The sequence below is a fragment of the Accipiter gentilis genome, chromosome 32 (assembly GCF_929443795.1).
Source record: "Accipiter gentilis chromosome 32, bAccGen1.1, whole genome shotgun sequence".
NCBI lineage: Eukaryota > Metazoa > Chordata > Aves > Accipitriformes > Accipitridae > Astur > Astur gentilis.
The window spans coordinates 20,187,149-20,211,254 of record NC_064911.1 but is presented as its reverse complement, the minus strand read 5'-3'; the positions used below and the strand labels follow the sequence as shown (position 1 = coordinate 20,211,254).

The following is a 24,106-nucleotide window of genomic DNA, read 5'->3' as shown; positions in this document are numbered from 1 at the left end:
TGCAAGTTTCCTTTGGATTGAAAAGAGACGTTCGGCTGAGTTCAAACCTGGAGCAAGTGAGCAAGGCACAACGGGAGTCATCCAAGCTGAGCCCCTTATTCCGGCGCTTAACTGGCTATCAACATTAAAGCCTCTAGCAGCTACTTTCTGGCAGCAGTCATCTTCTTTTACAGGAACATCTACATCCTTGGCATACCAGCATCTAATTGACAAATGTTGGCCCAAGAGTATTCCTTAATGCAAGGGCTCCCAGAAGAGGGAGCTATGTAACAAAACATTATCCTGACAACTTGATCACAGACGACTTCATCTTTCAAATACGTTTGTTACACTATTAGAATGTAACAGTTGTAATATTAAAGGTATGTTATGTACTAAAAACTAGCTCCAACCTCTGAAGCCTGATCTACACGCTCCTTCTGTAATATTCGATCATCCTGTGGTTTTCTACCAGTACACAGTAAAAATGGCAAAAGCTTATAAAATGAACACTATTATACCAGTATAAAAAGCGTTTATACTTGCAAATTTAAATCCACATACTATTAGAGTGGGTCAAAGAGTTGTATTTTCTCTGCTTACAGACACTTCTAATGTAAACTCAATTTACAGCTGCAAAAAAAGGGCCTTTGTTTCTAAAATTTAGTTCCCTAGCTTCTCTGATTCTGTGAAATATATTTATACTAGAATGATTTGTTTCACAATATGGTTATGGAGACATTTTAACTGTGCAATTCACTTCAGACTTGCATTTCAAACACAGAACAATCTTTAGTAACCCTGACTGTTGAATTAAATTAAAAAAAAAGAAAAAAAAAGAAAAAAAAAGAATACTGTTTTAAAAAAAGAAGATGCATGTGATAAGGTTAAGCAGAGGCATTCCAATTAACTTACTTGTGATATTGTAACTGTTCTTGATTTCCTTGACGCTTCAATAGCTTTGTGAGTAATGGAAACATGTTCCTCCTTCTCGTCTTCAGGACTTGGTGAGTCAAAGAAATCAGGGCTTGAAAGGGATGACTACGTAGACAAACACGCACACCACAAGAGAGGGGAAAAAAAGCGCAGGTATTTTCATTGTACAAGCACTTAACAAAGGAAGAAGAAAAGCATTTATGTGGTGAAATTTTTTTATTTTTTTAGTTTTTAGTTATCATTTTCAAAGTAACAGCACTTAAAATCAGGACTCTCCCCCTTTTTTACATCTTATTTTCAAGGCTAGAATGCCTGCAAAGCGTTCACGAAATAAGCTATACTCGAGAGCTGGATTCAACATTAATTTCCATCCTTGCCTTGCGTTACAAGACGAAAGCAGCCTCCAGTCCACAAGAAGAGCTGCACGTCCCCTGGCGAGGACGCAGAGCCCGGTGCTGCGGGCTGCCAGCTCTGTCCCTGGGCAGCTCTGCTGTGGCCGTGCTCAGGGCAGGGCTCACTCACGCGGCTGCTCCCTTGCACGCTGGTGGCACGGCAGGGCTGCCTGGTGCACGGCTTCTTGGTAAAAGTGCAAACGGGGAGGGTTCTTTCCACCCCTGGTTCCTTCCCCCATAGGTTTGACAGGGGAAGAAAAACCTTTTTACTTGTCTTCTACGGGTCTGTATTTATGTACGTGGTCAATTTTGAAAGCTTTCTTTTTTGTGTTCGATTAGTTTCACCATAATTCTTTTTGTTTCCCTCCACTCTTTTTCTTCAGCAACATAAACAGAGGTAACCGTCAGTAGTTGTTCTCATTCTGATATTCCAGAATGCAAAAAAGTGCAGAAATGAACAAACCCCAAATCCCAAAGAAAAAGACACTGAAAAACTAAGCAGTGGCTTCCAAAGTATGGTTTATGAGACCAACTGGTCTAAAGATACATATTAGAGAGTGACATTTGAATCACCCTTATGTTTACAATTATGAGTGTAACGAGAAGAAACACATGATGGCTCAAGGAGAGCTGTTGTAGGCTGAAATGGTCTGTTTGTCCTCAAAATCTGGTAAATATTCTAGAGAAACCAAGGGAAATGCTTCTTTTGGGAAACACCTTCAAAATCCTTAATACTTAGCACAGCGTAGTTTATTCCAAAGATTTTTACAAAGGCTTTTTCTGGCCTCAGTCATGGCTGGCAAGGAATACTTGGCAGCACCCAAATGAGGGGGTACAAATCTTATGAGGGAGGGAACGTTTTAAACATCAGTATTCAAAACACTGTCAGCCTTTTGACAGTAGTTTTCCTGAGCTGCATCTCTCTGCTTCACTGTACATGTGAAGGAATGGCTGTGCAAATGTCGTAAAACTACCAGGGAACACAAATGGGGGGGGGGGGAGGGGGGAGATCAGAAAAAAATATTTTTAAAAGAAAAGGAAAATTAACTTACAGACGTGAGAGACTGGGAGGGTGGTCGCCTGCCAGTAGCTTTTGGTCTGGTTGTGGTTGGATGATTAAGCTTCTCAGCAATTGGTATTACAGAGTCAAAACCTTCCAAGTCTTAAAAATAAAACAGAATTGATTTGATTTGCTGGCAATTGTCCTCAAAGGGAAAGAATCACAATTTTTTTCTAATTTCAAAGAAATCAAATCCCATTTTCCCCATTGTGCCACAGTGTTCTGCACACACTAAGCCACCACGATGGCACTAAAAAAACCTGGAAGTCAAAGGCAGCTGTTTTCCAGTCACCCTTGCCAAGCACAATTACCCTTCCACCTCAAACACAATAAAGCAGAGGGGAACGTATAGGGAAGCCTTTGGCTTTGTTTTCGGCATAGTGAAAGCTAAACGACAACATGGGTCCTGTGGCATGGAATAAACAGTTTCAAAATTTCCATCTTGCTATTAGAGGGGTTAGTAATTTTTTTTCCCCCTGAATAATGGGAGACATAAGAGAGCGCACGCGTTGTCTCAAGAACTGTACTGTCAGCGCTGCACCTGCGGCAATTGCCTAGGGCAGCACGGAATGCGGATGGTGGAGCTGGAAGTGATCTGCAGGATCCCGGACGCCCGCAGCTGGAGGCAGCACAGTTTCCAGTAGCTGTGGGTGAGAGGAGTATCTCCCTCCAGTAGTCCAGAGGCTATGGTAAGTAAAAACTCTGACAGGCTCCTGAAGCTGTACAGAGCCCAGGAAAAAGAGGTCTGCTCAAATGTGGTACTGGCCATCTTCACGGCTAGCGAAATGCACTGGGGAAGTGTTTACTGAATACAGCCACGTGCTAGCATGTTTACATGAAAGAACGATGCGGAGGCTGAGGGAATACTCCAGCTCGTGATTATGTGCCTGAATCAAATGGCTTAACACCATTCATCTATTTTTATGGGTTATATCAGTTTCACTCATCGCCATTTCAAAATGCCCTCCTGCATATGTTAAGCAGAAATGAGTCAGAAAACATACAAGAGGCATTTTTGACAAGATAAATCACAATTCTGTAAAATTACTTTCAGACGTGAATCAAATACTGCAATGATATTCATTATTCAGAGACTATTTTTCATTGCACGCATGTAGGAAGAAATAGCTTTTAAGTTAATAGTTATAGATATTGGGCACTTAATTTTCAGAACTGTTACAGAACAATGAATCTCTGGAGATTGAGTTTGTTGCTGTATTACGACCATCATACAAAATTGCACAATGGGAAAACAAATGAATTAATGGGCCTATGCAATAAACTACATGTACTGAAGGACACTTAAACTGATTCCAAGTACTCATGATTTGGCAGCTGGGAAGTAAATGGGATCAGACATTCCTTATTCAGCAATATTCTTCTATCTCTGGGAGATAAAAAAAAGAAAAAGGAAAAAAAGAGACCTCTTTCAATAGCCCTGAAATAGTCTAAGGTTATTCACCTCCACATACTACTCTATTTTTGGAGCAACTCTTCCTATTTATAACCAGTGACCCCACTGTCCTCTACCAGGTATTTTTTCTCATTGCTTTTTTTCTTGACTGTTGCAACCTATGTCCAAAGGTAGGTCACAAAGTCTGTCAATGGGAATTTGGCAATCCAAAGCCTCAACTGTACCTGACGTGTCAGGTGGGGCTACAGTGCTTTTCAAGTAGAAATGAGCTAGCATTAGCAGACTGCACAAAACCTATCCGGAGTCCTAAAGAACTTCAGAGTTTCAGGAGAGGAGAAAAGGAAGTAAAAATTTATTTTCTGGGGAGAAAAAATGCAAATGTAAGAGCTGGTTTCCAGTAATATCCAGTTTGAAGCTGACACATGAGGTGATAGCTAAATGACTTGCTTAAGATCACACAGCAAATCAGTGATGTATTTTCATACACTGTCTTAATTTTCAGCACTATGTTACTTTAAGTTGCACAGCAAGAATATATTGCCATCAAAAATATACACTCGTCTATAAACGTGTGAAGCTCACATACATGAGTACAAACGGAGGCGGAAGCAATCCTTCCGTTTGTCCCAGCCTCTCTTTCCCACCTAGCTGGTTTTACTATTTTTTTTTCCTGAGCTAGTTTTAATCCGGCTCATTTTCCAAGAGCACGTGCCCAGCCACACAACTACCCATGGTGAAGGAAGGATCGGGATCAGTACCAGAGGACTGATACAAGCTGCTAAAACTGAGAGGAAGAGCAGGCTCCAGCTTTGCGGGGCAGCAAACTGGCTGGAGTCCAGCTGCAGCCTGGGAAGGCTCCAGTGCGTGACTTCCCTCTCCCTGTCTTGCTGCTTCCATGGTATGCACCGCTGTCCTTCCTCTCTTCTTACAAAAGGTTAAGTATCTACACTAATATGGAAAACAAGCAAGGAAAAAAATAGTGAAGGCATTAATTCACTGTGGGGGTTTGGGCTTAAATAAACTAATAATTACCTAGAGTTCTATGTTTGATCAGAATAGTCAAATACTCGTGTTTAAATTGTAAAATGTATCAATATACAGAGAGTGTGTGAATTTGTGTCCTTGAGACCCATGAGCACTTGCAGATAAAATCTGCTCCACACATTTTAAGAATACCGTGAAAGATGAACATTTCTGTGCAAAGCTTCTATTATCAAGAAATATTGGGAATGCTCCATTTTTTGCACTTCTGAATGCATTTCTGATAGCTAGAAAAACAAACTAAAGCAGCCTATACCTGCACTGAGTTTTAAAAAGAGAACAGAGCAGAGGTTGGAAAGGCTCCACAGGTAGAATCTGCTGCCAAACTAGTGAAATCACAGCCATTCAGCTGATACTATAAATGAAATTCTATTTAAGTGTAAGGGACAAGGTACAATGCTAAAATAGTAAATCCATTTCCAGTACTTCCATATGCCCTTTATCCCCCCCCTGTTTGTTCTCCTTATTTAGATGTGGTTCTTGCTCCCAAATCTGCTCTGCATCTAAGGTTATCATCACCTTCCACGGTCATCACCTATGAGATATTCATTCAGGAAAAAATCCCATCTAGTAAACTGGTAACTAGTCAAATGAGGCACAGAACCACTCAAGAGACCTCTGCCTTACTGTCATCTGTACTGTAGGTTCAGTAATGAATTCACTCATACTGTTATTTGATTAATTTTTGCTGATGGAAAGCAAGGTTATAGGGGTATGACTATATTACTCACTAAGGTCACTAAATGCAGAGATTTGATTTTAGTTTGCATTTCTGTAGCTATCAGAAGTTGGGAGCTTAAACTTACATACTAAACAAAATGTAAAACCTTCCTGAGCCGGACCAAATGGATGGCCATTAAAACCAAAGTCCCGTCTACTGTATTCACAGCCATGTTAACTGCCAGGAAGGCAGACCTGAACTCTGCACTGCTCCAGCTTTCTCTATGTCTAGTAATAATAAACAGTAAGGAAGGTTCCCTTGAACACATCGAACATAGAGGGCACCCATCAATTAACAGTGCCACTCCCTAATTAAAAAATAGTTGATACTTGTTCTGCAAATAAACAGATGCATTCATCATTATTACTGTCTCACTGATCAAGCTGGTAATTCATGAAGTAATTCATAAGATGGGAAGAAAGACATCAGAGTAATTCTGATGTACTAGTGTAGTACACATAATACAATGTCTGGCTTACTGAGCAAACATATTTAATGAATATGAAAAACGTTAGCTGTGCAAGAATTATTCCCTGGTATCCTTCCAAGCCAGTTAAGAATAGGATATTTTTCCCCATTGCTAAGTTCATTTGGAGACATGGTTATTTAAAGCACAGTGATGGTGTTTTTTAAAAAAATGCCCAGATCCAGGAAAACAATTATGCAAGGAAAATGTTCTCAGCTCATTAGACTTGCACCTTCTTGGAAAATAACCTTCAATCCACCCCCCACCCCCACCCCCAAAAAAAACCCAGAAGGAAAAAGTTAAATGTTAATGCTTCCTTCCTTACCCCTTTTACCCCCTGCATTTACTGTTCTGGCAAAAAATGTGGCTAGGCCTTACCTTTATCTTACGTTCAGGTTTTTTAGTCTTTGGGCAAAGTAATTTATACATAATGAAGACAGAAAGCTTTCTGAATTAGCAGAGAGATTTCACCTTGAGAAAACTGAAATGGAAAGTGATGGATAATAGCAGAATCAAGACATTCAGAATGCTAATGACGAGGCGTCATAGACCAGAAATACAGCAGGGCTGGAAGAAATGAGGCAAAGGTGGTGTTCAATTCATTTGAAGAAGATAATGTCACAAAAGCCACAGAGACAGATTTCATTTCATAATCATTTTCCGTACATTTAAAAGATTGACAATAGGCTTGTGAAATGGTATGTATACTGTCTTTAAATGCAATAATCCTGAAAGCTATCAAATGAGACAGGGATACTGCAGACAGAATCTTCTGCACTAATGTCCATTCAATACATAGCCCTTATTAAAAAGCAGCTCAAACAATAATCTGAATGTTACTGGGAATTTTCAGAAGACCACAATTATTTTAGCTACTTCAAGTGCCCAGATTCTGCTACCCTCCCCATGCTGAACAGCATCGTACCCTTCAAGGAATACAGCCATGCTCCTGGCCAGGGTCAGGGCAGCAGAATCTCTCCTGTAATGAACTGCAGACTCTTCTCTGAGATTTGGGTAATGCACTTTTAGCAGGAGGGCTCCCTGGTGGCAGGGTTACTGTGTTCAGGAGCGTAACAGTGATGTGCCGGGGCGACCTGCCTGCACGGTTCTTTGCTTTGGAGGGAAGCAGCTTAGCTCACCTGGCTTCCCAGGACAGCAACTGGACAGCCACCTTTCCCAAAGTGTACGGTTACCTTTTCCCATTTCGACCCCGACTTTTATTGCTTTACTAGCTGAATGTAGAAGGCTGCCATAATGAGCTTTCCTAAGCACTTGCCAGTGCCCTCATAAGGATTTTATTTTTAACGATTCAGAAGATGCCAAGAAAGAACTGAAAGGTCAAGAAAACTGAGCTAGAAGAAATGGATATGCTGTTTTCAAGCACCTCAACTTGACACACTTGGAGAACAATTTAAATTTCTGGTTTACTGCCTTTTTCTGGACCCTCCAGGGCAAGAGATCTAATTAATTTACGTAATGGACCATTAATGTATCCCTGATTATAATATTTACAATTCACAACTATGTTTATGGGTGATTTTGATTTGCTGACATAAATATTACAACTTAACCCAGCTGGGTAATTCTGCTCCTTTGCTTCGCTCTACTAAAATGAACGTGAACAGCAGCCTAGAAAGAAATAACTGCTTTAGGCAGATTTCGGTCTTCATTATACGAGTCACATTTTGTCCTCTAACCCTTATATTTACCAGTATTTTCTTTTTTCCAACTTTTACTCTGTGTCTTCAGGCAAAATAATTATGTCTCTCAGTATAACAGCCTGTGGTTTAAGGACAAACCTGCTCCATTCTATAACTTTTTACTGGAAATATTCTCCATCTTTTTCCCTCATGTGGGCCAAATCTTATTAGATCACTTGTTCTTCCAGTCAGAGGCACAAGAGCAATCACCTCCTCTAACAAATATGAGCACGTTACAGCTCTAGAACAACTGCAAATACAGATCAAGGAAACATGATATACTGAAGATTTTTTTTATGTGTTTGTTTATTAGATATTTTCAAGTCAGGGTTTTTTAACAACCCTTCCAGGCAAGTTAGCACTAGTCTTGGAGGGAGGGACAGAAAAAGATTGTGGCTAATAACGTGGGTTTGGCCAGTTCTCCATGATCCACCAGCAAATGCGCTGAAGATTAAAACCCAAAGAGATGCTGAAAAATGGACTCATGTTAACCAGCTTTCAGGGAATCTCTTAAGAAAATTCATACCAACACTATATGTTTCAGCAGGAATTGATGAAGGCATATGTGCCTTGCGTTAGCACTGATAAAGATTATTAACTGCTTTCATAAATACTATGCAAAATGTGTGAAGAGCCAGGAAAAATATTGGAAAGATGTTTCTGCTTGGCTCTGTGTGGGAAGCGCCTGTGCAGCTCAGTCTTTTTGCAAAGCACAGAAACTGCTTCTTGTGTGGATTAACTGAGCATTTCCACAGTAGATGTATTATTTTTATTTCTTTGTGGCTTATTCTTTAAATCACTTAGCTTAAATCCATATGATTTTAAGTGTTAGATGATTTCAAAGCAAACCTACTTTGGATAGACACAACTTATTTCAGGATTGCAGGATTCCAAAGTGTGTGTATATATATATAGTTAAAAGACTTAGGATTAAGTTACTTTCAGTGTAGCTTATGTTGCTTTAGAAGCATTTTAAACCAAGCTCAAAAAGCCACTGTCAATCTAGAACAGTTGTTGGTACATAAGACTTTACAACAGATGTAACTACCATGATTTAACAACAGCAATACTGGAGACAAAGTCTGGGGCGTCATGACCGTGCGCTTTCCACTTAGAGCCAGTGAGCGCTCTTCAAATTTCTATGTTTTGTGGACTTTTTTTTCCTCTTTCAGACTAGGGAACCATCCTAGCATGTTGCTAAATATTTTTGTAAGGACGTCACGACGAAATATATGCATTACACTTTGCGATGACACCATCTGTCTGAAAGAACAGGTTAATGAAACCACAGCATTGACAAACAGCGCCTGCAAACTGTACATGTCACTTAATATCACTAAAATTTCCTATGGTACAATCAAATAAACTACAATGATTTCTTGTTTCAATGCTATGGTGCAAGATCTTCTGTCACAATAAACTAAATTTCAAGTTTTAGCTAAAAAAAACCCCCAACCTGTAATAGCCATGTACACATTAGGTGTTCTACAAAATATTTCTATTTGTATTTGTTTGTTATGCATTGTCAACTAAAGCAAAGACAGGACAGACAAGAAATGGAAAAAAAAAAAGCCTTACCCTCATGAAATGAAGAAAAGTTACCCATGGCAAAGAGATGTATAGAGGAAAAGCTGGATGAAAGATGTGTGGAAAAGAAAGTAAAGGCATCACTGAAAACCGGGAAAAAGAAAACAAAAGAAGTGAGGAGGAATGGGGAATGGTTGCTCTTAAATAATATATTCTGAAGGCTAGTTTTCCAATGTTTTTTTGTAAGGATTGTGGAAAGAAGCAAAGGCATGAGCAACAGTGGCAATAGCTGCCGTTGTACCTACAATCAGCAGTGATGTTGCTGAACAGGACTTGCTCTTGTCAGTACTGATTGCAAAACTGTAATCAGTGCTGTATTATCATCAAGAAATTTAAATGTCAAGTCACAACTCTGCTGAGCATGCTAGTGAAATCAGGCCATGCGCCAACATCTACATCAAAATCGCTTTATATATATGCAGCTGACAGAACGTTATGCACAGTATTACACATCACCTCAGCCTTGCTCAAGCATTTGTGACAATCCTGATCGGTGAAGTTGGGTTGAGAATGTTTTCAAAGGTATTTTTAAAAGGGTGGGGTTTTCTGGTTAGACAACACTGATCCACTGCTGGAATGTTACTGAGAAAATAAATAGAAAAATGCCATTTCTGAAACAAGCAGTGTTTAACACACTGATCTAGAATAAGGGGCCTAGACAGCATACAAGTTTTCACCCTGGATGCCCCAATTCTCCTCTGCATACTGCTTCTCAGTTGTTGATGGAATGACTGGTTTTGTTGTTGCTGGTCACTTGTTTGGTTTTTGGGAGATGGCACATGGAAGGACCCTGCGCCATCTCCTCCCTCATCGTAAAGGTTTTGGCCTCATCATGATGAGGGAAAGGAACCAACTTGGAAATCCTTAAAACGCTTTCACAGAATGGAAAACTGCTCTCCATCCAGCTTTAGTATGGTTTGCTTTTATAATCAAAACTGTCTCTCCAGTGCTTTTGTACATCTCCCTGCTTTGAATGAAAAGCAAGAGCTTTAGGCTGGCTATAGGACGGAGAAAGCGACAGCCGTTAGATAGCCAGCTTAACATCGCTAGTGTAGAAAAGCCAGGAGAGTGCTGTAGTGCTCGTTTTCCGTTCATGGGTCACCATCAGGACTTGGCGTAAGTGTGAAAGAGGGTGAGGCAACTTGTGACCGACTGCTGCTTTTTCCTCTGTCTTCTCCGAGAGCTCTGAGTGCCCAGGAATGGTGTTGGGGCTAACTGCGGAATGAAGAGGAGCCCAGTACCCAGAATGGTCGTACACCCAAGCTGCTGCAAAGGCCATCTACCTTCCATTTCTTCAAAGGCTACTGCTAAGCCCCACCTCGTCTGTCACATAGGTCCCCTCTAATTCGTGGTGTCAATTTGGATTACTGAAAAGACACTGAAAGACTAGACTTAGTCAGATCCATTTTGTCTGGAAGGATGAACCTCAGAGAAGCTGAGGCTGTCCTCCCCGCAGTGTACATCAGACTGGGGCAACACCGGTAACACGTGCCACAGTTAAATATTACTATTACCTGGACTCACGCTGCCTGATCCGTCGAGTGTTTTGAAATACACTGGGACAACTCCACTCGCTCATCCATCATTTTTACTAATAGCTCATTTAGCCACAAGATTTCTCCAAGCCATTGTTCTCTTTGTAAAGAAATAAAAAATCTAACACATTTATCATAAATCTTTCCCATTACACTGCCCCATAAACTGTCCTGAACTCCAAATCTTGCCTCATAGTAAAAGACGCTAATCCACTGGGAATCGTTTTGGCTTATTATGTTTTAATTTATTGCTCTGCCCCCTCTTAAAAGGCTGTTTATTGCTTTAACAATATTTTACATGAGCCATCAAAAGCCTCCTAAAATTCGTATCAGTTATGATCTTTGGGTCCACTTTCATTCCAAAATCATCACTTATTTCTTTTTTTCTTCTAACGAGTTGTCTAAGAGGCCAGAATGACATGATTTGCCCTTGGAAATGCCATTCTGGTTTGACCCTATCAAGTTATACTTATCTAAGTATTCACACTATTTTATCCTTGGGCTCAATAGGTTCCCCTTGTTAGTGGTAACAGGAGGTCAACAGCTAACCCCTTTGCAACATGTTGTGTACGTGGTTTGGTTTATGGACTCTTGTTGGCTCCTATTCTCCATTAAAAAAAAACAACCAACGCCCCCCCCAACCCTGCCCAAGTTCTGAAAATGAACAAAAATTATTATAAAGTAAATTTCCTACCTAGCCTTTTATAGCATGTTAAAAAAACCCAGAAAAATACAAACCACTGTAAGCTTTTGTCCTGATAGTGATTCCAAGGCAACGAGCACTAGGATTAAAAAGGTTTAATTCCATCGGACCACCACATGCTATCTGCAGTCAGAGCTTTCTCTTTCCAGTAAGCAGAAGCTTACATGCTTTGAAGCAAATTTGTAAACACGAGTGACAAACACTAAATGGTAGAATTTGACTGCATTTCCATACCATTCCTTTACATTAATCTTTACAATACAAAGGTTCATGCAATTTATCACAAGCTTCCAACTTTCCATGTTTATCCCAAATGAAAATCTGGAAAAGAACATACTACTTGCTTCTCCAGAAGAACGTTACTATCGTAAACCATAGCAACAGCAGAAGGTTAAACAAAAGCAGACATATGGATGCTGAAAAGCTCATAAACCCCTGTGAAATCATTCATATGATTTCACACCATATTTTATTGATACTTTGCAATTAAAATCCATCTATAAGTTAAAGCTCTGCTTTCAGGTCCGAGGAAAAGGCAGGTTTGGCTGTTGAAAGTGGACTGTTTTTCAGAGACGTTTTACTAATAAAGCAGCCCAGGTGGAAACCACCACACCGACGCAACGTTTAACGCCGCCAGCGAAAGGCGGCGAGGCTGCGGGACGCGGGGCGCCCGGGTCTGCCCTTTGCAGAGACAGGGCTCTCGCGGCGCAGCTGCGGCTGCGGAGGAGAGCGACGGCGGCAGCTGGCACCGGCCTGCTCCGAGGCTGAGGTGGAAGATGGCTGTCGCGGCTTTTCCTTGCAGCCCCGGGACCGGAGCCCCTGGCTTTCCGAGTGCCACGCGCTGCAGCACCCGCCCCGCAAACACCTCTCCTGCACTGCCGACTTGGGAAGGAGGGAGGGTGAGAGAAGGAAGAAAAACAACCTATCGGTGCGCCTTCCCAGGTGATTTCCCGATTAAACTGTTAATGTTGCAGGAAGCCAAATTATTATTTTTCAAGAGAAATTTAGACCGCTTTTAATTGGTGTTTGCAGCAAAATTTATTCAAATTGGCCTGAATTGGGTCTCGATTCCTTTGTATTGCAACGTGTAAAGCTTACTAACTGCACCAAACCCGCAATCTTTTGCAGCATTAAAATACAGCAGCACTAATACTACTTCTGTTAAACAAGCATGACTTACTATCGTTGGCCTTCTCGCTTGTTTCAGATTTTTAAACAGAAATTACAGAAGCCCTCCTATTCAAAATAGCTCACCATTCCATATTTCCTTTTAGAATTATTTTTTTTAAACAGAAAACCCCAACAAAACTTTTTTAAGTAAAGCAGAAATGATCCTTTAATCCTGTGGTTAAAATTTTACATGAATGCACTCACATTCATTGCCAAATCCTCAATCTGCCTTTTGGATCATAACAAAGTCACTAAAAAGCAGGAATTTACACCACAAATTTCTTAGGCAAACTACAAAAAGCACTATAACTTACCGATGTCATTGCTTCTTTCAGAGGAGTCTTTCTCTAGGGTGCCGGATACTGCATTGCCCACTAATTCCACTTTTGGACTATCACTCCTGCATTTGGAGCAAGAAGAGGAGATATTTTACTGGAGTTTTTGTGTGGGTTACAGTAAATTGATAGCTAACTTGCAATTAATAATGAGAGAGCAAAATATTCTTCCTTTGCAGCACCAGAGTAACGGCAATGTGTCAGAGAGAGCAATCTCCAGTAAGTAGACATGCTGTATGGATTAACCTTATCTCATTTCTCCTTAACACCTGTCAAAAAAGCCTATTTTAGACACCGTAGTGTCCTGAATAATTCTTCAGATGTTCACAGCATCTCAACATGAAGGAAACTTAAGGGCAAAGGGACATTCTTCAACATCTTATTTGTAATTTTTTCTAATTAATTGGCTTGAATAAACCGTAGTGATGGAGTGTCTGGAATACGACAGAAAGGGAGAGAATCTCGAGCTAGCATCATGCATTTCAGTGGTTCCTAGTATTTACTCATAAATGCAGCTCCTCCACCACATTTCTGCACGTTGCTTATGACATTAGAGTACGAATATTGTTTCCGTAGGTCCAAAGAACCAAGATCACCTACTCTGTCTGAAATGTCTTTGGAATAGGCAAGTGTCAAGAGTTGTGACACTTTATAGAGAGGAACTGTTTTTCAATCAAACAGGAAATCAAACATAAGCAACATGATTATTCTTTCTTAGTAAAACTTTCTATCCCACAACTACTTAAATTTACCAAAATAATCTGACTACTGAAACAATTAATTAAAAAAGACCCGGGGTAATTGAGTAGCTCGGCATTGCACAGGTCACACAGACAAATCCCTGTGACATTTACTGTGATAACAACTGTTCAATTAATGCAACAAATTGTACTTACCATCATTATCAGGTCACCTGACAAGTATCATAGTTTTTCCACAATGACTATTCCCAGCGTAGGGCTGTAGCAATTAAGATGTACGTAAGATACCCAAATTATGGGTAAAAATACAGACCTGCCCCTGAAACAACCCAGGCAGATGTGCTTTTCTATGAACACTAATAATTAGCCATTGACAGTAAAATACATAGCGAGCTCCTGAATCTCATTGATTTTTTCATTTGACTCTGCTTTTGATGCCAGAAGCTGATGACAGATGGCCTGAACCTCAACTCATGGTGGCAGTTTATGAGCAAAACACAAAGGGGCTGGAAACCCTACTTCAGGCTTCATGGAGGCTGTGATAAAGAGCCTGAAAATTTGTGTTAAAAAAATGGAGTAAGTCAAAGATTAAGTGAACATACATCCAGTTAAACACTGTAGTAAGGTGGCAAGTATTCTATGAACTAAAAAAGATAGACAAACAGTTTATGACCTGAAAAACAAACTAGTCCTACACAGCTATCCATATAGCAGGCAGTCTGCACCAGGAAGGAAACAGAAGAAATTTAACATGTTCCTAGAAAAATTTATTAATCGGGGAGATGATAAATAAGGGTATTTTTGAAGTGATCTACCTGATCAATCAGTTTTCTTATCATTTGGTCTTTAACTTTTTTAAAAAATTGCTTATGTATTTGTAAATCTATAAGAAGCAACATAGTTTCTTGGCTGACAGGGCAATGAGCATCTGAGTGAGTACTCTGTTTTGCACACATGTATTTCCCAGCAAACTGAGAGCACCATGTGAGTTGGAAGTGCTCTAGGAAATGTGTGAGTACAGTTTTGGAGGAGATTCTTAGGATGGCGTGATTTAGGGCTGAAAGTCACAACATTTACCATTTGACTACAAAAGATACCATGATACGTGACAACGATCCCACAAAAAAAACCCAACTCTGCTGTCAAAACAATCAACAGGCTTATTATGCCAATCTCTATCCACGCTGTGAAAGGAGCGGAGCCATCCTTTCTTGGTCTCAGTGTCTCCCTCCCTCTGCACATGCCCATGCAGATAGGCTGTCAGCTTGATCAGACAGACGATCAGCCTGAAAGAAACCCCACACTAATAGAAATTCCACTGCAAACTGATTATTTGCCATCTGGAGCAACTCCCTGACCCATATGGCTGAACGGCTGCACAAATGCTGGTGCTAACATACGGGAGGCTGCGGGAATGGGCTGCCAGGAGAGGGAAACTGCCCCTGTTAGCAGCAGCACGGACACAGATTGGGTTAGACTGACTGCAAAAATGCACTTTCTGTAGGTCTTTATGGCTTGTCTGCTCCAGAGAATTGACTCATCTGTAAATTGTATAGTCACAGGTACATCTAAATAAGCTGTGAAGCCTTTGGAGCAAACTGACAGCTAGTCTCTGTCCCACATGGTTTTTGTCTCTCCTATTGCCCTTGAAGCCCTAGCCTGCCTCCAAGGAAGGAGGATTATATTTAAATGGAAAATCAACCATCACCACAAAAAGTCAGTGAGATGCAGAAGATGCAAGCCACTTAGAACAGAAAAAACCCCTCTTCTGCTCAGCAGCTGCCACGGAAATCTCACGGGACTCACTTTAGAACTACAGCAATTTTTCCCCTAGGATCACGTACTGGTTTTGGCTGGGGTAGGGTTAATTTTCTTTATAGCAGCCTGTATAGTGCTATGGTTTGGATTTGTGCTGGAAACAGCATTGATAACACAGGGGTGTTTTCAGTATTGCTGAGCAGTGCCTGCACAGTGTCAAGGCATTCTCTGTTTCTCTCGCTGCCCCACCAGCGAGGAGGCTGGGGCTGCACAAGAACGACCCAAGGGACATCCCGACCATCTGAGAGCGTGCTCAGCAATACGAGCCGGGGGAAGGAGGAGGAAGGGGGCACGTCCAGCATTATGGCATTTGTCTTCCCAAGTCACCGTTACGCGTGATAGAGCCCTGCTTTCCTGGAGATGGCTGAACACCCGCCTGCCGATGGGAAGTGGTGAATGAATTCCTTGTTTTGCTTTGCTTGCATGCACAGCTTTTGCTTTATCTGTTTAACTGTCTTTATCTCAGCCCACAAGTTTTCTCACTTTTGCCCTTCCAATCCTCACCCCCATCCCACTGTGGGGGAGTGAGTGAGCAGCTGGGGGGGTTGAGCTGCCCACTGGGGTTAAACCATGACAGGTCAGCAAAAATTCTGCTGGTTCAATTTTTGCTCTAATTGCCTTAGGTATTCCAGATTCTGGAAATGGATACCAGCAGGTCTTAAAAATATTTACTATCTTATGAAACTGAACTGGTTTAAAACCAAAACACCTTTACTGAAGTGACTGCTTCCATTTGAAGTTTCACATTTCTCAATTATTCAAGTAACTCAAAGTCTGTTCCATGGATTATTACATTATGTGCACTTTCTGCCCTCTTCCTGTAAGGCACCATTACAAGTTCAAGCTTACCAGACAGAACACCTATATGAGATAAATCCATTAATTTGAATTAGCTGATAAAGAAATTCATAGGGAAACTGCTAGCACTGTGATCATCAACATGCATCATCATCACCTTAAAAATCACCTTTCCTTCTAAGTTTTAATCTAACTACTGTTACGAGTAAAATACTTTCAAATATAATGGTATTAGATGAAAAGACCAAAGCATTTTTTTCTGTGCTAGACATAGCAGAGTTTGGACAATTAAGAATGTAACAGGGTTACTGTTTAGATCTGCTTTTCCACTTTGTTAATGTGAAAACTGAAATATCTTTAAAAATGCATGGTTTCTTTATACAATTTTGTACTTAGAAAAAAGGAAAACAGAAGAGCAATAAAACACCCCTCCACAACTCTGAATGTTTAAAGTATTTATCATATGTTTAAAATATTCCAGGCAAAGGATAGAACAAAAGAAAAGCTACCCCATTGCATGCCTAGCCAGGGAACTGAACACTGGGGTATGTATTGGTCTTGCCAAGAAGACATCACTTAGCTAAAGGTCGCAGCAAATACTTGCTTTTCCAAGCACGCCCAAGTGACCAGCAGGTGTGGACTACATTTTGGAACCACTGGGCAAGCCTGTTCAAAGCCAAGAAGTCCAAAAGAATCTGTGGCAGTAGCACCTGGATAGAAGGGTGAGTTCTCAGAGATGCACAGCCAAAGCACTTCAGTAAGATGAAACTGGCAGCACAAGGCAGGCACCGTCTTTCTTACTTTATGTGTCTCAGATTTCACACCGGGAGCATTTGTTTAATGAACCATATGTGGAGGAATGAGGGGAATCAATGTCTAGGATTTCTATTTTATTCCACTCTACCCTACACTCCATTCTGGTATTTAATTCACCATTAGTATACTAGAACTCCAGTAGTTCAATGGCAGCTAATTTTTCCAACAGCGAAACAGTACAATTATTTCTATGCCTATATTCTAGTATTTCTGCAAGATGTGCAGCTTGCCCATTTTAGGCAACTGTTTTTTTCTGGTTTTCACCTATTTCTATCCACTATGCATACAGGAAGTCTGCAGTGCACAACCCAGACACTGATGACTAATGTAGCCATCTCGACTTGATTAGGACGACAGGCGAGGCCTTTTAATGTCTGCAACCTCTGCTTTTCCAAGCTCTAGCAAGCAGAGATTAAACGGAGTTGCGTTGGCAAGTCCAATTTCTCAGTGCTCCTCAAAGGCTGTAACCAATTCTGATAAAGAGCATCATGTAATTATAGAATAACAACCAACATCAGAGCATAAATACTTGACAGCAGTATTCTGTGGTGGCAGCAGCTTAAAGAACATTCTATGAAGACACATGTATTTTGCTAAAAATTGATCTAAAATGATCAAAGAAAACAGACTGAAACCAAGCTGACAGTGTTTGAAATAGTCTAACGCTGTTCCTCAGTACAATCCATGCTTTTCCACTGACTTAGTGCCCTGGCTAAGCTGGAATAATTTGAGGTAAACTAAGAAAATCAACATCAGCACAACATACTGATGCAGACATTTCTCACGTATTCTGCAGTGGAAACTATGATGTTGCAGTAACAGTGTGTTAATCAGTAGAAATGAACTAGTAATGAGCAGACTAAGACACTTATTCTTGAGAAGATAGTTATGATCCAGCCAGATGACTAGAAGGCTTTTCTTTTTCTTTTTTTTTTTTTTCGTGTTTTGTTCTTTAAATATAGTTTACCATGAAATAAATTGTGACATTAACTGTAAAATCGAAATTCTTTAAATGTGTGTTTTTTCCAGTAATCCCCAAAGCACTGGACTGAGGAAAACCAATACCTTGTATGAGTCACAGGCACAACTGGTCTTTCTGGTCGTCTCGGGGGCAAGGTACCAGGTCTATTCACAGAGTTTGCTTTGGGTGGCCGAGGTTTCTTCGGAGGTATAGCAGGAACTGAAGGCTTCTGCAAGTCTAACTGTTTTTGCTCTCTCTCTGATCTTTCTTTAAATCAATTATTTCCAGAAAAAAAGAACACGGATATTATTAAGTGGAATTCATTTGCACTCACAAGTCTACAATTAAACAAGAAATCTTCAACTGTAGATACTCTGTATACAAAGAAAAAGCTTATCCCCTTTCACTTCTGTCCTAAATTATTCTTTATTTGAAATAACATGTTTACCACAAATCAGTTGCTTGCCCTGCCTCAATGTTCTGCCTGTAACTCCTCACGGGTGAAATGTGTGTGCAGTGTCTGAATGGGAATGCCAATTTTTTATTTTAGTAACTTACCCATTTCTGAGTGTAAAAAATAAGACTGGCAAAAAAATACATACCATATGGAACAATTTCCCATGAGCACAACTTAAATCAAATTCTTATATGAAACAATATTAAGTTAGAAGGTCACAAAAATAATTATGCTGGATATTCTTAACACCTCTTGAACAAACAAAGAAATACCATTTCTGGGGGGAAAAAGGTGTGTTTCAAGTGAACTAAAGTTAAATAAAAATACAAGCATTAAAATTTAGCTATGTTTGGCAGGATGTAAACTGCTCAGAAAAATCAGACCTTTTATTTAGGTTTTTAAGCACACACTTATATGCTGAATTGTTCAGCTTTGCCAATGAAAAACTGGATCATTTGCAGAACTGATTATGCATGGTTAGGAAGTGCCACAATACTAATATCCAATCCCAAACATGCAATGCCTCCGAGTATGTAAAGTACAATACACATGAACAACTCTTGTAAATAATGTGCTCTAAATTCATAATACAAAACAAACACGTAAACGTGTTTGCCACACCATAGGAAACCCGCCTGTTCTTAAAGAAAGGACAAAACTCTGAAAGGGACCGAAGTTTCGCTGTCTGTACCCTGCTACGTCAGCACCCCGCTTCCCTCGACAACACGGTCTGCGATAGGTCACGAATATTACACCTCTGTACACAGCTAAGAGGTACTGGGAATGTTACAGGGTATTGCTTAATGGCTTCTGGGTTTCGGCTGAAGAGGGTCATGGAATAAATCAGCAGAACCACAACCCACATTAGGTCTGGAATAGTCCAGTAAGTGGCTGTTGTTCACAGGTGTACACCCTTTTTCAGCACTTTCAGTTGGTGTAATCATTGGGTCCTCTGTAACACGGCAGCTTTTCCAGCGTGTTGTGTAATTTTCACACACTCCTGTGACTATACTGCGTCAGCGTCCAAGAATCTAAACTATGTGTGCGGGATGGGCTAGGCATCCTACCAACACACAGCCTGAAGAACGCTCCTGTGCCGCCCCTGCTGCCGCGCCACAGCGAACAATTCCTGCCACTCCCCGGCGCTCCGAAACATAGGCATGACTCCCACCGCCTTTCTTCACCATTTAGAAAAGTTCCAGATATTTATACCCTGGGACAGTAAACTTCCTCCTCCGGTTTGACAATTGGCTTTGTAAATCCAAAAATGGAAAGCAAAGGTATTTTGTGGTTACCTTTATTGCTAAGGTAACCACAAGACGTAGCACACATAACCAAAAGTAAACATATGTAGACAAAAGTGCTAAAACACCTGTCAGATTGCCAAGATGTATATCCAGAAGCAGATCTTGGTGCACAGTCTGAACATTCTGGCACTAAATTATAACTGCGTATTACACACGTCGTCGTGTGCGCACAAGTTCGAATACTTAGAAGTTAAGAAAACCCATAAACAAACTTGTCTGTACAATCTAATAGTCCACTTAAACATACGAGACCTGACCCCATCTTCAGCTAGAGAATCAATGCAACCATTTTCGCCAAGCTATTCAGAATGCACAATGAACACAATGAAACCATTAAAGGTTTAATTCGCTTGTCACTGCTCTGCGTGGTACTGTGTCCCATTTCTTGCAGTGTTCAAACCCGGTGCTGAAGACAGAATTTTTTCATTTCTCCACAGGCTTGCCTGTGACTTTTGTGGCTATGATAATGGGGTGATTCAGAAACGTTAATGGCTGTATCTTCACAAAACCCCTCTGTGATACAGGAAAACCACCAACCTTGCTTTTAACTAGAGAACCAAGACATATAGATGTTAGAAAAAAGGAACACACTAATCTGGGGTATCTTACTCGATCAAGGACCTGGGTTTTACTGTGCACAGAGCTTTAGACAGCATTTTATGTATTGAGAGCATATCTCCCCTTGACATCAGCTGAGGCTGCTGTGAGTACTTAACAGCTCTGGTACAACTGAATACCCTGAATTTAGTCCAGAAGCAACAATGAGATCCTTTCCAAAATGCATATCATCACAGATCTATCAGAGTGGGAAATAAATATCCAAACAATACACTTAATGAAAACAGAGATTGGGAAATGGGGATGTGCATCGATTCCATTTCCTCTGTCTCTCTGCAGAGAGGAGGCAGGAAAGCACATTTCATACCTTTTTCTTCTGTTCGATTAGGAAGACATTCTGGCCTTTCAGGAGGTACCTTTTTGATTTCATGCTTTCGATCTGTGGTACCTGTCAAAGAAAGGAAAATTTGGAATGCTGAACAAGCAAACAAACCAGCATATACGGGCACATAAGATTTAATTCTGCAATTTCTTAGGCTTTTTACGTTCTCCAATTTGAAAATGTCTTGCTAAAACTGAACATAAATCTAGTTTCAAGTATTTGCTTACACCATAATGACAAAAAAAGCAATTGGATGTTTATGTTTCCACAGTCAAGTGCAGAGTTTCCAAAATGTGCACCTCAAAAGCATAGGCACCTTCAGACCATTCTGTGGAAAAAAATAATATTCAGTAACTACAGATTTTTAAACATGGACAGATCCTTTACCATTGTAGACATACTTAAATGAAGAGCAATTCAACAGTGCAGAGAATCATTAGGAATAAATCAATTAATTGGGCATTTCTGCCAAGATAATATTTAATATAGAAGAATATATAGGGCTTATTTTACATAGTTACCCCCCTGCCTTTTTTCACCTCTGGTACTAGCTGTTCACTACCACATATTAGAAGGATGAGAATGGTTGTATTGACAGTGTTCTGCATGACTATTTTAACTGACAGCCTTTGGCCTGGAGGTGTAAGTCTCTGCCGCCTTCTGCCTCCAGAGTGGAGACCCTGACATACTGACTTCTGTTGCTACAAGGAATATGGGAACTTGTGGCACCAACAACGGGAAGATTTTGCAAAAATTTCCTGGCACATGCAAGATGCAGTCTTCTAGTCCCGGTATTATAAGAAACGCTTTACTGGATATTGGCTTCGCTGCATTGGCTAACTACGAGGTGCTAATGCCATTTCAACTTAGCGGTGTTGAAAACTGCTTTAGGTAACACTGTTAGTATTTCAATAAAAATTACAGTAGAGGACATCCAAGAAAAGCAGAGGAGGCAGGGCAGGGAACACAAGGCAATTTTTTTGCTTCAATCTATTCTATTATATGCAGTTCTCAAGTACATTTACATTTTCTGAATGCGCTGTCACAATTCTCTTCTGCAGCTGGTTCCTAGAAATCAGTACTCATCAGGGCAATTTGCTCATCGGTGGTGATCACTGGCCATTGTTCCTTTATGTAACTGTGCTGTTGGACAGGCAACACTTGTATCACTTCTCATGTCAATAAATAATACTGAATTGCCATTTTATAGTTGGATTCGATGATCTTAAGGGTCTTTTCCAACCTAAATGATTCTACGATTCTGTGAAAAATACTTCATTCCTGAGAGGAGAAACTGTCGCTAGAAACCAATTAAAGCCATTCTAAACACAAGTTATGCAAAGCACAAGTCAACATATCGATTATCTTGCACATACTAGTGTGTTCAAGGAAAAAAGAGACACAGGTCTATCTATATACCTAGTTACAGTAAGATTCTAACAGTCATCATTAACACACAAAGGGACATTCTCAGGTCACGTCTAAAACAATGAGCCTGCAAACACGGAGGAGCTCCCCGGCCCAGGTGTACTCCCTGCTTGGGTTGTGACCCCCAGATTAATCATTCCCCAGGCACACACCACGATCCTGCCACAGCTGCCAGGAGAAGGTCCCCTGCGAGGAAGCTCTGTGAACTCCGTACCAGCTCCAGAGGGACTCAGGAGAGTATTCCCAGCCTCCAGCCTAGACGCAGGTGTACTGCTCATCTCAGCTACCCAGCGAAAAGCCTACTGCTTTGGAATGACTGCGTAGGGGACTCATGCTCCTAACTTTAGTTCTCCACTTTTCACCTTACTTTGTAAAGTAGCCCAGCACAGACGGCCCTTTCAGTCTACTGCCGTGCAGAATTTGGAAATACAGCCAAACTTCCAGCTATAGCATAGTACAAACTAGACACCTCCTTTTCATATGTGCTGCTTGTACTACAAAGACCAATTCCAATTCTCTGCTAAGATTTTATGCTCTGCATCGGAAGATACTGATATTTAATTATTTAGCCTGCAACTGACAGTTCTCAATTTATTCATCACACTATGACTGTTTAAATATGCAGAAACATTGCTGGAAATTGTTGCCTGCTATCAACAGTAAGGCCTGACATGGGGATGCGGTAAAATACAGTGTTATCTCAGTAAATTGATAATTTGACAAAGTAGAGGATGTCAGGATGGTAATAAACATAGGATGATTTTCACCTCTAAATATCTATCAGAAGAAAGTCTTGTGCATCATCAGCCAGCACTTGTCAGGGACTGAGTATGAAAACAAAGAACAGCAATAGCTTTGGCTTTGCCATAGACTTACATGGCCTTAATCAAATTGTCTGCATCTCTTACGCACCCATTTTGCCTTCTGAAAATGGGCACATTATCCTGCTGTGGCGACACAGCTAACGCGTTCGATGCAAACAGGTACAAACATATTAAAAGTATTATTCTCTAATTACAGGAGTATAAATGGAAAGAAACATAACGTTTTATAGAGCTTTTCCAAAACGGGTCAGGCTGTAAGGTCGGCTGTCACCAAGCCATATTTAGTACGGAAGCACCACTAGATGGCAAAGTTACACTGTTCGCTCTGGACACTGTTACTCACTGATCTTAAAAACAATCTATGTTTTTAGGAGTCACAAGACAGAGTGAAGAATAAACCATGGCTGTCAATAAGCAACACAAATATTTATAGTCATGATTCTGTAGTCAAAAACTGCTTGACAAATTCAAACTAGTTAAATTATAGCCTATTGATTCACAGTAAATTGTACACTGGTGTAACTTGTTCTTCTATTAACACATCAAGACTGCAGGAGAGAGAAATTTACTTTTTAAAGTATTGAAAGCTGGAACAGACCACAGTGGCAAGAAAATTAATCTGGCTAAATTGGATGTGTTCATTTTGTTTTCTTAACGTGTGCCAGCAGTGGGGGAAGTGGTAGTGCTGCTGCAGAATTTTAACAAACTAACTGGAGTTAAGGGATTAAAGAATTCCAGCCATAGTTTTGTTTCCACCACAACTGCAATACAAATGAAAACTCTGAGAGCATCCCATGCCTTGTGATTTGTGATTTTACATGAATGGAACAGGAATCTGGTTTCTGAGGTCAGAACTGTCAAGCGCGTAGATACTTTAACTGTTTCTAAGTTTCACGGAAAAAATAAACCATGCAGGCACTTTTGAAACTCTGTATTGAGAGGTCGTTTCGAAACTACAAATAAAAGTGGTTTCAGCTCTCAGTATTTAGATGCAACTCAGTCCAACATATTCCAAAC

At 40.5% G+C, this 24,106-nt stretch overlaps 1 protein-coding gene across 5 annotated transcripts in view; it reads right to left on the bottom strand.

Moving 5' to 3' along the window:
* Positions 1-24,106, bottom strand: part of SH3KBP1 (SH3 domain containing kinase binding protein 1) — a 222,135-nt gene that overhangs the window by 6,425 nt on the left and 191,604 nt on the right. For all 5 annotated transcript variants that reach the window (XM_049834875.1, XM_049834877.1, XM_049834878.1 and 2 more), the window contains 5 exons: positions 20,823-20,903; positions 18,238-18,400; positions 13,019-13,104; positions 2,360-2,469; positions 895-1,020 (listed from right to left, as the gene is read on the bottom strand). In XM_049834875.1, the coding sequence (XP_049690832.1) occupies positions 895-1,020; positions 2,360-2,469; positions 13,019-13,104; positions 18,238-18,400; positions 20,823-20,903 (566 nt within the window). The remainder of the gene's footprint in view (positions 1-894; positions 1,021-2,359; positions 2,470-13,018; positions 13,105-18,237; positions 18,401-20,822; positions 20,904-24,106) is intronic.